The sequence below is a fragment of the Entamoeba dispar genome, genomic scaffold (assembly GCF_000209125.1).
Source record: "Entamoeba dispar SAW760 scf_1105229459655 genomic scaffold, whole genome shotgun sequence".
NCBI lineage: Eukaryota > Evosea > Mastigamoebida > Endamoebidae > Entamoeba > Entamoeba dispar.
In genome coordinates, this window is record NW_001853801.1 from 1 (window position 1) to 12,561 (window position 12,561).

A 12,561-nucleotide genomic window follows, 5' to 3' on the forward strand; every position below is an offset into this window, starting at 1 on the left:
ACACATCATATGATGTTTATAAAAATAGAATTGAATGACGTGGCTACACATCAATGAAGTTAAAATAAAACTCAATGACGAGGTCAATACGTGGATAAAACTCGAAGAATTATGGGATGAATATCACAAAAATCTTAAAAAAGTCAGATGAAAATCTAAAAATCTCAAATAGAAAGGTCAGATGACTCACTGACCTAAATTATAGTAAAATTATAGTAAATATACTATAAATTATAGTAAAAAGTAAAAGTCAGTAAATATATATATATATTTTTTGGGGTGTCAGAGTCAGAATAAGATTAATATTGACACACTGACTGACCATTATGGGATATAAGACATAAAAATTCCTTTGCTTGGTTTAATGTTATCAGTTATCAGGAAATCGTTGCATGCACTTCCCTTCGGTTGTTATTTCACTCTTATTTTCCTGACAACTGACAACCTTAAATTTTCACAAAGAAATTAAATTAAGAAGTTTTTGAGAGGAGTGTTGTTAAGTCAAACATTTGAGGAGTTAAAGAGAATAAAGCATATTGAGAAGATATATCTCCTATACTGCAACCTATATTTATTTTCATGTTTTCCTGAGGTGGAGTGTTTAATAGGCGTATAATTACTCTGTTTGTTGGTGGTATTATTATTAAAATATCTCCTTCTCCTGCTAATGATGGTTGTGAAACTACGCTTGTTGAGGTTTTAATAGATCGTATTGGTATTGATGTTGTATTTTTATCTAGGCGTATTACTAGTTGATCCTGACCTGGAGCGTCTGTTGGTGGTGGAATTGAAAGTCCGCTTGTTGAGTTGTTGTGAATTAACATACAATAGGTCCCACCAGGTGTTATATAAGCATTTGCCTTTAGATTATCTGCTGTTGGAGTATTATCTATGAAATATCTGTGTTGTGCTATTTGGAAAATAATATTGTTTCTGTTACTGGTTCGTCGCCGTATCTGTCTTTGAATGTGAATGTATCTATTTTTCTGATTGATGTGTCTGTTGCTGGAAAGTTTTCTAGTCTATATGTCGTTTTTTCCCCTATAATGTCAAAGTAATTTTGTCCTGCGTCTTCTATTTCTTGAGCTAATGAAGTGATGTTATATATTTCTTCCATTAAAATGAAAATAAAAAGATTAAAGAGTTATTTAAATATTGTTGGGTAGAAGAAATATAAGTCTATAAAGTCTCTTGGTTCTGAGAATTCTTCTACATATGAAACAAATAATGCTCTGTCATTTTTTGACGAGTCCATACAACGTAGAATAACTGTGGAGGTATCTTCTTCTAATACATGAACCCATGTAAGCACTCCGTTTCTTATTGGAATTGATGTTGATCGTTGTAATTGAATGTATGCTTCATTGTCTGATCCTTTCCACATTATTAAGAATGGCCATGAAGAAGATAATGTGATTGATGCAGTATCCGAATATCCTATAAATCTTCCCCATCTATTTGTCCAACTGATATCAGCTTCCTCTGTCGGTCCATATACAATTATTGTTGATAAATCTCTCAGATTTTGTATATGTGAAACATTTAAGTAATAACAATTTAATTTGTCTATGAAATATTGTAAAACATTTACATTTATTGTTACTTTGGATATACCATCTGTTGAAGGATTTGGAGTGTAATTGTATGTTCCGTTATCTGAAATATTTGCTATTATTTCATTGAATATTGGTTGTGGTACATTTATATTAATTGTTGCTTTAGATATTCCATCATAATTTGTATCTGGTAGTAGTGTTTGTATTCCTCTTGTTGTGTAAGTAATTGTTTTTTCTTGTAATGATTGTTGAGGTACAATAATATTAATTTTAGCTTGTGAAATTCCATCATAACCATCATCTGGTACTAAATCTTTAATACCATTTGATGTATAAGTAATTGTTTTTTGTTGTAAATTAGATGAAGAAGGAAAATTATATAAAGTATATTTATTTTTTTCTGCTATAATATCAAAAGAATTATTATTTGTTCTTTTTAATATATCATTTATGTTTGAGATGTCATATAGTTCTTGCATCTTAACTTAATATTCATTTAGATGAGATCTTTTGCTAATTCCACTAATGGGCGTAATGCTGTAAAACCTAAAAAGAATATTGATGTCGTTAAAAGAAGTACACAACAAGAATTAACTGCTACAATTCCTGTAAGTGATTCATGGATTGGTAAAGTTGTTCTTGATAATGCTACTGGTTTAGGTGTCGATGTTCATACTATTGGATCACTTGGATTATTGAATAAGAGTATTATATTTAGAGAATTATGTGATTGTTTTGATCAATTTAAAATCATGGATGTTCATATTTGTGGAGATGTTGCTAAGGGTGTTTCCACTAAAATTGAATTTAATGTTGTATTTAATAAAGAATATGCTTATAGAGTTAGTACTGATTCTGGTACAAGTTTTACAAATGTTAGTTATGACCAATTGATTGCCATGATTACTTCTGGTGATTTAACTAAAGCTGATAAAGCGAATGATTTATTAACATATTTGAATACAAATTATGCTATTGGTAAGAAGATTGAAAAGCCCTCTAATGATAAAGGTCCGATAGGTACTCAGGAAGTAACATTTCCTTGTATTTATGGTATGGCTGCTAAAAGAACTATTCCAAGTGGGTTTTATCAAAATAATACCGATGGTAATGTTGTTTATGCTGAACCAAGTTATGAAGAATTTGCTTCTTATTCTTCTTATATTTATCAATCTAAAATGCCAGGTGCACCAATGCATTTGTCTTTAGATATTCAAGGTGTTAGTAGCAGTGAAAAAATGATGACAATTCCTACTATTTTGAGTGGTAGATTATACGAATTTAAACCAGAGATACAAAATGGACGATTTATACCTACTATTTTATATGGTGCCAGAGCTAGTATTCCAGGAGTAAAGAATAATTCTGACAATGATAAATCTGATACGAGATTATTGAGTGTAATTCAATATTTTGATGACAGTCAATTTGAGTGGAATTCCGATTCTAGTATAAAATATACTGATGTTAGTACATTACAAAAGGGTACTGCTCCAACTGAACAAACTCCCAATGCATTATATCCCATTCTTAAAGCTACTACTAGAATTGAAATAACTGCTTATCGTGGTACTGTTTTACCGTTTATTGATAATACTAAGTGGACCGCTTATTTGAATGATATTGTTACTGGTGCAACATTAAATATTGATGATAATTATCTTCTTAAAGTAATGGGATATATTACTGTTCGTTTTAAACAATTACGAACTACTAGAAATGAGGTTGTTGAAACTTATTCATTCATGAGATGGAGTATTAGTGATGGTACTCATAATTATAGTGAACAGATCCCTCTTACTGGTAATGGTCATTATACCACTCAAAATGGTTCATTTGATATATTCATACGTTCCAAAGATAGTACATGGACTGCATTACTTGGTACAAGTGCACTGAGTTCTAATAAATATTTATATGCCATCGCATTTGGTAGTGTTAATAATTCAATGCGTATTTTTTCATCTGCTGCTGTTGATAAGAATCATGCATTTGATGCTAATAGTTTTATTAATGAAGTTGGCTCTGCAAATGTTAATAATTACAGTGTTATTGTTGGTGTTAATCTTAATAGTGATAAGCTCACTGGTGCTAATACTGATAAATTTGCTTATAATGCTGGTGCTCTCAATATTGGTAGAACAAATTCTGATGAATATTATGCTGCTAGTTATGCTTCTGCTAATTCTTCTTCTACTACTTATGTTACTAAGATTGATTCAATTTCTGGTAAGATGATTCCTTTATTAACTGGTAATTAATTGAACTGTTATTTTTCATTTAGTTATGGCAAGAAGAATGAGAGGTAGACGTACTATGAGAAGAAGAGGAAGGAGAAGTACTCTCCGAAGACAAGCATTTGGTAATTTTGCAAGTGCAATGCAACAAAGAGATTCTACTAATGTAGTAATCTCTACACAAGAAGATGTTACTATTAATGTACCTGCTAATGGAAGTGAAGGTACTTTGATTAGAAATGTAAATGCTATTCTTACTTCTACTCAATATTTTGAAAATTATATGGGAATGTATGATCAATATAAAGTTAATGCTGTTAGAGCATCACTTGAAATGACTTTCATTGGTAATGGTTTATTAAATAGTGCGACATTCCCTTCTATTTGTACTGCATGGGATAGAAATGGTGTTAGGATTAAAGTAATCGATCTTTCTGGTACTAAATATTTTGGAGTACCTGATTATGGTGTTGTATCAAGTTATTCATCTGCAAATGAAAAGACATTGTATTATGGAAGTAGATGGGGTGTCATTAGACAATTAGATGCTGCATCAATGATGGAAAAATCGATGTATTTACCAACAACAAATACAAAACAAGTATTATCACAAGATAATATGTATAGTGCATGGAATCCTCAATTACTTATTTCTATTAAAGCTCCTCAAAATGTTGCTGCTGCAAATGCCTGTACTTTAACTATTCATTGGCAATTTGATGTTACATTAAGAGGATTGAGAAAGGTTCTCACTCCAAATGCTGAAATATTTAAACCATATTCTGGATTTATTGGTTATGCTAAAAATAATACAGGGTTGGTTGTACCTTCTAGTTCTGATGCTTCTGGTTATGTTGTGGTTGGAGCTGCTGATGGTGCAAGTAAACCCTCTATTAATCCCGATACAGTATATAATGCAAATGATTCTAGTTATACCAATGGAGGAGTTGTATTACCTAATAATGGTATGCCAGAATCAAATCCTAATCTTTAATCTACTTATTTTTAATGAGACGTTGGTTTGATGTTATACAACCGAGATGGAATCGGTTTAATCGTAAACAATTTAAAAATTATAAAAGACGTTATCATGATTTTTATAATTATGAGGGTGATGAATTTCATACTAATTGGAGTGGTTATGCTACTGAATTTAAAACTGCTAGACAGCCCATAGATAATGAAGTACAGTTTTATAGATTTGGTGGTAGACCATATGTTCCTTATACTCCTCTTGCTGGTAGTGGTGGAGATAAAAAAGATGACGAGAAGAAAGAGGAACCACTAAAACAATATAATGAATCTGAATGGGAACCTATGAAAGTATATGATCCTCGTACTGGTAAGATGAGATTATTAAATACATTACAAGAGTATCTTGATTATCGACTTGAAAATAAACTCGATCAACAGGGTGTTAATGATGTTATTAATAAATTACTTGAAGGTAGTCGTTATAAAATTGAAGATGGTAAATTGGTTGAAACTGGAGAAGATAAAGTTGAAGCTGGTAAGTTATTATATGACCCTTATTTTAATGTTAATCCTAATTGGAGTCAACGTAGAGAGAGATATGATCAATATGTACCTAATATTGTTACTTATGATGATTATAATGAAGAGATTGAAAAGAAAATTAAATATCTCAGACGGGAAAATAAACATATTAAAGAACAATTAAAGGCTGGAGGTCTTCAGCATCAACAAATTAATCAAATGGTTAGAGAAAATCAGAGGCGTATTGATATACTTGAAAAAGAAAACATTGATTTAAAGCGTAATCAACAACAGTTTGTTACTAAGGAAGATTTAAGAGCTTATGATATATTTCTTCGAAAACGTTTTGGTTATTCCGAAAGAATATTAGAAGAAATGACTACTATACTTAATGATATGAGACCAGTAGTTTCTCGTATACCTGAATTTGAGAAGTTACTTGGTCAATATGGTAATGATATAAATAATGTTTATGGAACACTTGGTAAATTAAATGAGGAGATTGAGAAGAGTTACAAAGCAATGAATGCTCGTGATCGTATGTATAATGCTGGTTTGAATGCTCTTTCTAATGCAATTTATGTTTCTAAGAATGAACAGCGTATTATGCATACTCTTATAAACGGTATTATTGCTGGTATAAATGAAATGAAAGTTAATCAACCTGATTTATACAAGTCCGAATTTAATAATATCAATAACATTTTGGATAAGCTTAATTTACGTATTGATCAAAGTAATGAACGTATTAGAGTATTAGAAGGTGAAAATAAAACATATGCTAGTGATTTTGATTATTTGGAGAAGAATTTTTCTCAGATTGATAGAAAAATGAGTCAAGAAGTTTTTAAACAGGAAACTGATCAAGTTACATTTAGTAAATGGAAACTTATTAGCGATATAACAAAATTAATGGGTAATAAATTTTATATTAACGAAAATCAAGTTGCTCAATATATTAGAAGTATTCCTGATCCTGCTATGCGTGCTGGAGCTAAACGACGTTTTGATGCTAAGTTTGGTGCTATTGCTAGTAATATTAGAAAATATAACGAAGGAAAGATACGAGACATGTCTGCTGCTATTAATTTGATTGCTGATATACAAGAAGAAGTTGGAAAAGGTAATGAATTAGCTAATAACGCTTTTAATGTTTTAGGTGGTAATAGACCTGGTAGAGGTGATGATGGAAATGATAAAGTTTCTGTTTTGATTCCTGTTGCTACTCGTGTTCGTGATGTTAAACTTGAAAGACCTTCTTTTGTTTTGGACCCTACTGTTAACGAGAAGTTAAAAAAGTTGAATGAAGAATTTCCCAGAATTGTTAAAGAGTTTTCTAGAAATCGTCCTCTTGAATATGGTCCTAATCGTCATTTCTTTGATCAAGTATTGAAAAGAGTAAGTGTTGCTAAAAATATATTTGAGGAACACGATTATACAATTCCTATTAATAGTGTTGCTGTTGGAAATTTTATTGATAGTTTTACTGATTTTATAAATAAATTGAATAATAATACTTACAACTTGAATGACTTATTACAGGCTTCTAATATTCTCGATAAAGATATTGATAAATTGGGAATTGAATATAAAACGAATTCTGAATTAGATAGGCAGTTAATATATAATAAAGCGCTCCAAATTAATGATACTACTCCCGAACGACTTGACAACGCTTTTAGAAATACTGTTACGAGAAGATATATTGATGAATATTATAGAGCTGATAAACGATTATTGAATAATGATCAGGTACAGGGTATAGTTGCAAATGCTGTTGTCGGAGGAGCTGCTGTACCAGTTGATAATAATATACATATTGCTGGAAAAGGAAATAAGAAATACGATGTTAAGTTTATGCGTGCTGATGTTAAAAAATCTTTCTTAAAGGGAAAGAGTGTTGAAGAATTGAAACCTGGTAATTATCAAGTTAAACTTGGAAAGAAATCTCCTGTTGATCCTTATAGTCTTACCGATGCACAGATAATTGGTTTGGTTCAAGAACAGATAGCTAATGAACGTCTTGAAGAAGATCGTCGTAAAAGGCTTGAATATTATGATACTCATACTGTTAGTCATAAAACTGTTGATGGAAGTCCTTATGATCCTTCTCAGAGTAGTTCTATAGAAAATGTTAAGGAAATTAAAAAAAAGAAAAAGAAATTTAATTAATTTATTTAGTCATAAATTATATCCATATCACCGTCTTTTCCTCCGAATGGTCTGTGTTCTGGTAGAGCGTTTTCATCGTTGAAATCGTCATCTTCTTCGTAATCATCATCTTCTTCATCCATATAGTCATCTCTTAAACGGTTATTGAAGTAACTACTTCTCTGTTTTTCATATTGTGACATCGTTTCTTTTTCGAAGTTGTTAAAATCTTCTTTTGTCATACCAAGTGGATTATCCGTTTGATATTCTTCTAAGTCTTCGTTCCACTCTTCTATCATGCTTGTGTTGTCTTCTTGAGATTCGTTCAGTATTTTTTTCATCTTTTTATCTTTCTTTGCTTCTGTTAATTTTTCTGTTAATCCTTCTAAGAACTCTTCGTCGTAACCAAGTGATTCCATTAAATTGGTTACTCTTTTGTAAAATGAAACATGTTCTATTGGATTGGTTTCTTCTGATTCTTGTTCGTCTGGAATATCTTTAATACTATCATATTTTTCTTGTAGGTCTTCCATGGCATTGTAGTTTTCTTCTTGTTTTTCCATGTCTTCTGAATCTTTTTCAGATTCTTCAGGATCTTTATATAATTTCTTGTCTATAAATACCTTGAGTGAGTTTCTTTTCCACCAATTATAACCACCGTTGTATTTCATTAAGTCTACGACTCCTTCGTATTCCTTTTGATTTAATAAATGAACACAAGGACGGGCGGTTACAATGGCTTTGGAGTACTTTACATTTACCATCGTTTTCTTGTTTATAGTAGATGTAATAGCTTTTATTAATCTTAATAAATTCTTATCATAGTTTATATCATCAAATAATATAAAACGGTAATTCTGTTCATCGTCGTATGCGTCGAATAAAGAGTCTCCTCTTAACATGAAAGTATTGTATTTTAAAAATATTTCTTGTATTGCGAATTCAGTCTTACCTGTTTTAGTAGGACCTACTATGAACAAGTTTCCCATTCTATATTTGTTTCCTTGTGCACACTTTAACCACTTTCGTATTGTCTGTATTTCTTCCATGTCTTCTCTCCATGGAAGTAAATCTGTTCTGGTGTAATTCTCTATATCAAGGCGTCTGGCATTCTTTCTCATCCAACGTGCTTTTATTTTTCCTTCTTGTTGGATGTATTTCTCTGCATTAATATCTAATAAATTTTTTTCTAATTCGTTAAAATCTTGGTAAGAATCTAGTTCGTTTAATGCGTTTATCCAGGTCTGTTTTAAGTCTTCTTTTAATGTTGGATCTCCTTTATACATACCTGGTCCTTTTTTTGTTATATATTTGATGATGTTGGAAATATCGCCCGTCCTTGATGTATATGAATTAACACGTGAATACCAGAACGTTTGTTGTGTTCCGTCTGAGTGTTTAATAATTGGACGAGCTTTGAATGAACGAGGTCTTTTGGTTACTATAAGTAGGTGTTGGTGTGGATGTGGATTTATCTCGTCTTTCTCTACTGGCGAGATGTGTGCATATTGTAAGTTATTAGTGGGACCTGCAATACGATCTATTACTTCCTTGAATTGTGTTTGGTTACTAATTTCATCACCCCATAAGGTCAAGTACATATATCTTGAGGTGAAGTGTAAAGCTTTGTTATGAGCGAGAGTCTCTTTTAAATGGATTTCATCTAATTTTGTTGGTTCGTTGTGGAATTCTTGTGTTGACATAAATAAATAATGTTCGGTGTGATCTATTTATATAATCCGTTGAGGTTTTTATTGCGTGTCGGTGACATCATTGAATGGAGTTGGGTTATTTAAACCTTTCTATGAACTTGAAAACATAAACAATAAATAATATGTCCTCTTTTAATAGACCACATGATGATATCTTTAATGATGTTGCATCAATGGACTTAATTGATGTATATACAGAATCTCAATCTGAACCCGGTATAAATGGCTTCCTTAAGAAATTTTATTATACTATGAAGGAGCCCTCTTATATCGATTGGAAATTAAATTCAAGTGATAAGGTTAAAACAGATGAAGAGCGTCAGGATTTAATTAGAAATAAGTTGGAATGTATTAGACGCTGTGAACGAATATCTCGTTACTTGGATGAGAACGGAATTGGATTAAATTCTTTTAACACTTGGAATAGGAAGTTTAATATTAAGAAAGGTAAAAAGTGTATTAACCAGGATACTATACCAGAATGGATAAGAAAGTATTCTAAAAAGAATGATGTAGATGATGATATTGCTTGTATTGATGATGAAGTAAATGAACAAAAATCAAAGCGAGCTTTATTAAAGCCTGTTAAATCTAAGGACGAAGAGAAGAAACCAAAGAAAGCTGATAGCAGTGATGAATAATTTACTTTTCTTTATAATTGTTGTTTGTTTAAAAGTTTTGTAATTGTAATGATAATAATAAATATGATACCCTCCGTTAGGAGGGTTTCCCTTTTATTGAAAAAAAAAATAACAACAAAAATAAATAACATAAATTTTATAACCAAATTAAATTACTATTTCATATGTTCTTTATATTCTGGATTATAGAAGAATTTGATTTCTCCTAATATTGTCTGAAGTCTAGTAAAATCGACTAATAAAACTGGAAGATCGTTATAGAATATTTCTAAGTAATCAAAGAGTTGTTTGTTGTACTTGTATTCATTATTAAACATTACTTGTTTGGCCCAATAAGCTATTGTGTATATTAGACTTCTTCCATCTTCAGTTAAGTTTCTTGTTAATTGATATCTGATTTCATTTTTTAATTCTGATATTTTTAATTCAATAATTGCACGAACTGCTTGGGGTGTTTCCATGTTTTGTTGATGAATATATCAGTTCTGTTAACGTTTAAATATTCAAACGAAATTCCTCATTGCGTTAAAACGTGTTATAAAAATTGTCTGTTTTGTGTCTGGATGACAAATAAATTGTCTGTTTGATGTATTCTCTTACGTGGACATTTGTATACATTGTTATTTAAACTTAAAATTTTTAATGGGTGTATAACATTATGTCTTATACCATTGAAGAACGTTGTGATTTGTATCCATTAGAAGAGATAGCTATTAGTGCTCTTTATGATTATTACTCTGATTTGGTGGATTTGCAAGATATGTGTGATGACATGAAGATGTTATGCGAGAAAGAACAAATTACTACATGTGAAAGTGAAAAATATGGTAAGTTGATTGAGGACGAAGCGTTTTTAATCGAAGATATTGCAAAATTGTCTAATGAAATGCTTATTAAACATAAAAATGTTATAGATGCTTATAGAACTTGTAGATCAGTTCGTGAAATGAAAAGGAAAGATTTTACTAAACCCAAAAAATAATTAAATTCTTTTTAGTTGTTTATTCTAGGAATTTTATAATTAGCTGTGCAACAATAATACATATAATTAGTATAAGTAATACAATCGTTGCTGCTATAGAATAACATATTCTCATTAATAGCTTTGGTTGTTTGTGTTCTAATTTCTTGATAAAGCCGTTTTCTGTATCTTCCATTAATAAATATCAAATGATAATAATTAGTTAATTACTTCTTAGAGCTCGTCTTTTCTGTTATTAATTTGACGTAGAAGTTGATATAACACTGGTTTATCTTTGATAAGTCTTCTTTCTTTTTGTACGTTTCTAATTCTACCTGTCTTCCTCTTTTGACTACTCTTTTAAATTGTGCCTCTAAATCTCCACAATATAATAGAACGAATATACTTCCATCTGTTATACCTAGCATTGCGGAATGAATAAATATATTAATTAACGCTTCTTGTGCTATTTCAACTGAAATTCTTGAAGTGTCTATATTTATAATCGAGACGTCGTTGTTTGTTAATAACGGTATTTCGTATCTTCTATAAATTTGTTCTAGACGTTGTTTTAATTTGTTTCTTTCTTCCTTTGACAGACTGTTTTCGTCTTTACAGAATATTTCTAAAGCTTCACTGGGATGTCTATCCCATAATATAAAATCGGCGTTTTCGTAAATGGGACTGTTTAAATGTTTTTCATAACAGTTTAATACGTATGTTTGAAATTCATAATCGGTAATCAATCCATTGAACAATTGTTTTAGTTTGATAACTCCTTCTTTGTCATAATCGATGTATTCTTTTATAAGTAAAGTATTTGTATAATAATCCATATATTCGTTTAATAAGTTTAACATTGTTGTTTTACCTGTTGCAATTCCACCTCCTATAAAAATATGTTGTTTTTTATATTCATATTTTGATATAAGTTTGTTGTTAATCGATTCATTGTTGATGCTCATTTGTTGTGTTAACTTGTTTAATTTGTATAAAACAATAATAGATTGTTCTTGTTTATTTATTTTGTTGATTACGTATATATTACTAATCGTTATATTCTATTTAATATTGTTTATTTTATTATATTTTGCTTAATCGTCATTCCAATTCCTCATTACTATTGTAATACTTCACCTTTCTCTCGTTGTTTATTGGTTGTTTTTATGTTTCTCTGCTTCTTTATGTTTCTATGTTACATTTTCTTCTTATTTCTGCATCTTTATTTCACCCTAATTCCTCACCATTTGAAAATTTTGAACGTTATTTTCAACCCTGCCACATATACATTACTATATATACTAGGGTCAGCGATCTAATAATTCAGTTGCGCTGACTTTTATGATATATACCACTCGTTGTTATTTGTGTTATTTATTTTTGTTATTATATCATCAATAAACTAACGTTTTAGTGTTTCTTATTTATTCCCATAATTTTTATGTTATTCATCCCATAATGGTCAGTCGGTGTCTCAATATTAATCTTATTCTGACTCTGACACCCCAAAAAATATATATATATATTTACTGACTTTTACTTTTTACTATAATTTATAGTATATTTACTATAATTTTACTATAATTTAGGTCAGTGAGTCATCTGACCTTTCTATTTGAGATTTTTAGATTTTCATCTGACTTTTTTAAGATTTTTGTGATATTCATCCCATAATTCTTCGAGTTTTATCCACGTATTGACCTCGTCATTGAGTTTTATTTTAACTTCATTGATGTGTAGCCACGTCATTCAATTCTATTTTTATAAACATCATATGATGTGTAGCCACGTCATGTTCTATTTCTA

The 12,561-nt window shown here is 30.2% G+C and overlaps 9 protein-coding genes across 9 annotated transcripts, besides 6 other annotated features; 5 read left to right on the top strand and 4 right to left on the bottom strand.

Annotated features, from left to right (window-relative positions):
• Positions 1-195: 195 nt before the first annotated feature.
• Positions 196-276: a sequence feature (AT_rich).
• A 903-nt stretch (positions 277-1,179) lies between these two features.
• Positions 1,180-2,035, bottom strand: EDI_113610 (uncharacterized protein; the record flags this gene model as incomplete). Its single annotated transcript, XM_001735990.1, has 2 exons — positions 1,180-1,206; positions 1,271-2,035. The coding sequence occupies 2 exons, from the start codon at positions 2,033-2,035 to the stop codon at positions 1,180-1,182; spliced, it is 792 nt and encodes a 263-aa protein (XP_001736042.1).
• Positions 1,928-1,956: a sequence feature (AT_rich).
• A 21-nt stretch (positions 2,036-2,056) lies between the features above and the next one.
• EDI_113620 (uncharacterized protein) lies at positions 2,057-3,817 on the top strand (the record flags this gene model as incomplete). The annotated part of the gene is made up of 1 exon (XM_001735991.1): positions 2,057-3,817. The coding sequence occupies one exon, from the start codon at positions 2,057-2,059 to the stop codon at positions 3,815-3,817; it is 1,761 nt and encodes a 586-aa protein (XP_001736043.1).
• Positions 3,818-3,842: 25 nt separating this feature from the next.
• Positions 3,843-4,787, top strand: EDI_113630 (uncharacterized protein; the record flags this gene model as incomplete). The annotated part of the gene is made up of 1 exon (XM_001735992.1): positions 3,843-4,787. The coding sequence occupies one exon, from the start codon at positions 3,843-3,845 to the stop codon at positions 4,785-4,787; it is 945 nt and encodes a 314-aa protein (XP_001736044.1).
• Positions 4,788-4,833: 46 nt separating this feature from the next.
• EDI_113640 (uncharacterized protein) lies at positions 4,834-7,462 on the top strand (the record flags this gene model as incomplete). Its single annotated transcript, XM_001735993.1, has 2 exons — positions 4,834-4,842; positions 4,904-7,462. The coding sequence occupies 2 exons, from the start codon at positions 4,834-4,836 to the stop codon at positions 7,460-7,462; spliced, it is 2,568 nt and encodes an 855-aa protein (XP_001736045.1).
• Positions 7,431-7,470: a sequence feature (AT_rich).
• Positions 7,468-9,144, bottom strand: EDI_113650 (uncharacterized protein; the record flags this gene model as incomplete). Its single annotated transcript, XM_001735994.1, has 1 exon — positions 7,468-9,144. The coding sequence occupies one exon, from the start codon at positions 9,142-9,144 to the stop codon at positions 7,468-7,470; it is 1,677 nt and encodes a 558-aa protein (XP_001736046.1).
• A 131-nt stretch (positions 9,145-9,275) lies between these two features.
• Positions 9,276-9,794, top strand: EDI_113660 (uncharacterized protein; the record flags this gene model as incomplete). Its single annotated transcript, XM_001735995.1, has 1 exon — positions 9,276-9,794. One exon carries the CDS (start codon positions 9,276-9,278, stop codon positions 9,792-9,794), a length of 519 nt encoding a protein of 172 aa, XP_001736047.1.
• Positions 9,795-9,885: 91 nt separating this feature from the next.
• Positions 9,886-9,936: a sequence feature (AT_rich).
• A 13-nt stretch (positions 9,937-9,949) lies between these two features.
• On the bottom strand, positions 9,950-10,255 carry EDI_113670 (uncharacterized protein; the record flags this gene model as incomplete). Its single annotated transcript, XM_001735996.1, has 1 exon — positions 9,950-10,255. One exon carries the CDS (start codon positions 10,253-10,255, stop codon positions 9,950-9,952), a length of 306 nt encoding a protein of 101 aa, XP_001736048.1.
• A 197-nt stretch (positions 10,256-10,452) lies between these two features.
• Positions 10,453-10,776, top strand: EDI_113680 (uncharacterized protein; the record flags this gene model as incomplete). Its single annotated transcript, XM_001735997.1, has 1 exon — positions 10,453-10,776. The coding sequence occupies one exon, from the start codon at positions 10,453-10,455 to the stop codon at positions 10,774-10,776; it is 324 nt and encodes a 107-aa protein (XP_001736049.1).
• A 206-nt stretch (positions 10,777-10,982) lies between these two features.
• EDI_113690 (uncharacterized protein) lies at positions 10,983-11,720 on the bottom strand (the record flags this gene model as incomplete). The annotated part of the gene is made up of 1 exon (XM_001735998.1): positions 10,983-11,720. One exon carries the CDS (start codon positions 11,718-11,720, stop codon positions 10,983-10,985), a length of 738 nt encoding a protein of 245 aa, XP_001736050.1.
• Positions 11,721-11,809: 89 nt separating this feature from the next.
• Positions 11,810-11,847: a sequence feature (AT_rich).
• Positions 11,848-12,262: 415 nt separating this feature from the next.
• Positions 12,263-12,343: a sequence feature (AT_rich).
• Between the last annotated feature and the right edge of the window lie 218 nt (positions 12,344-12,561).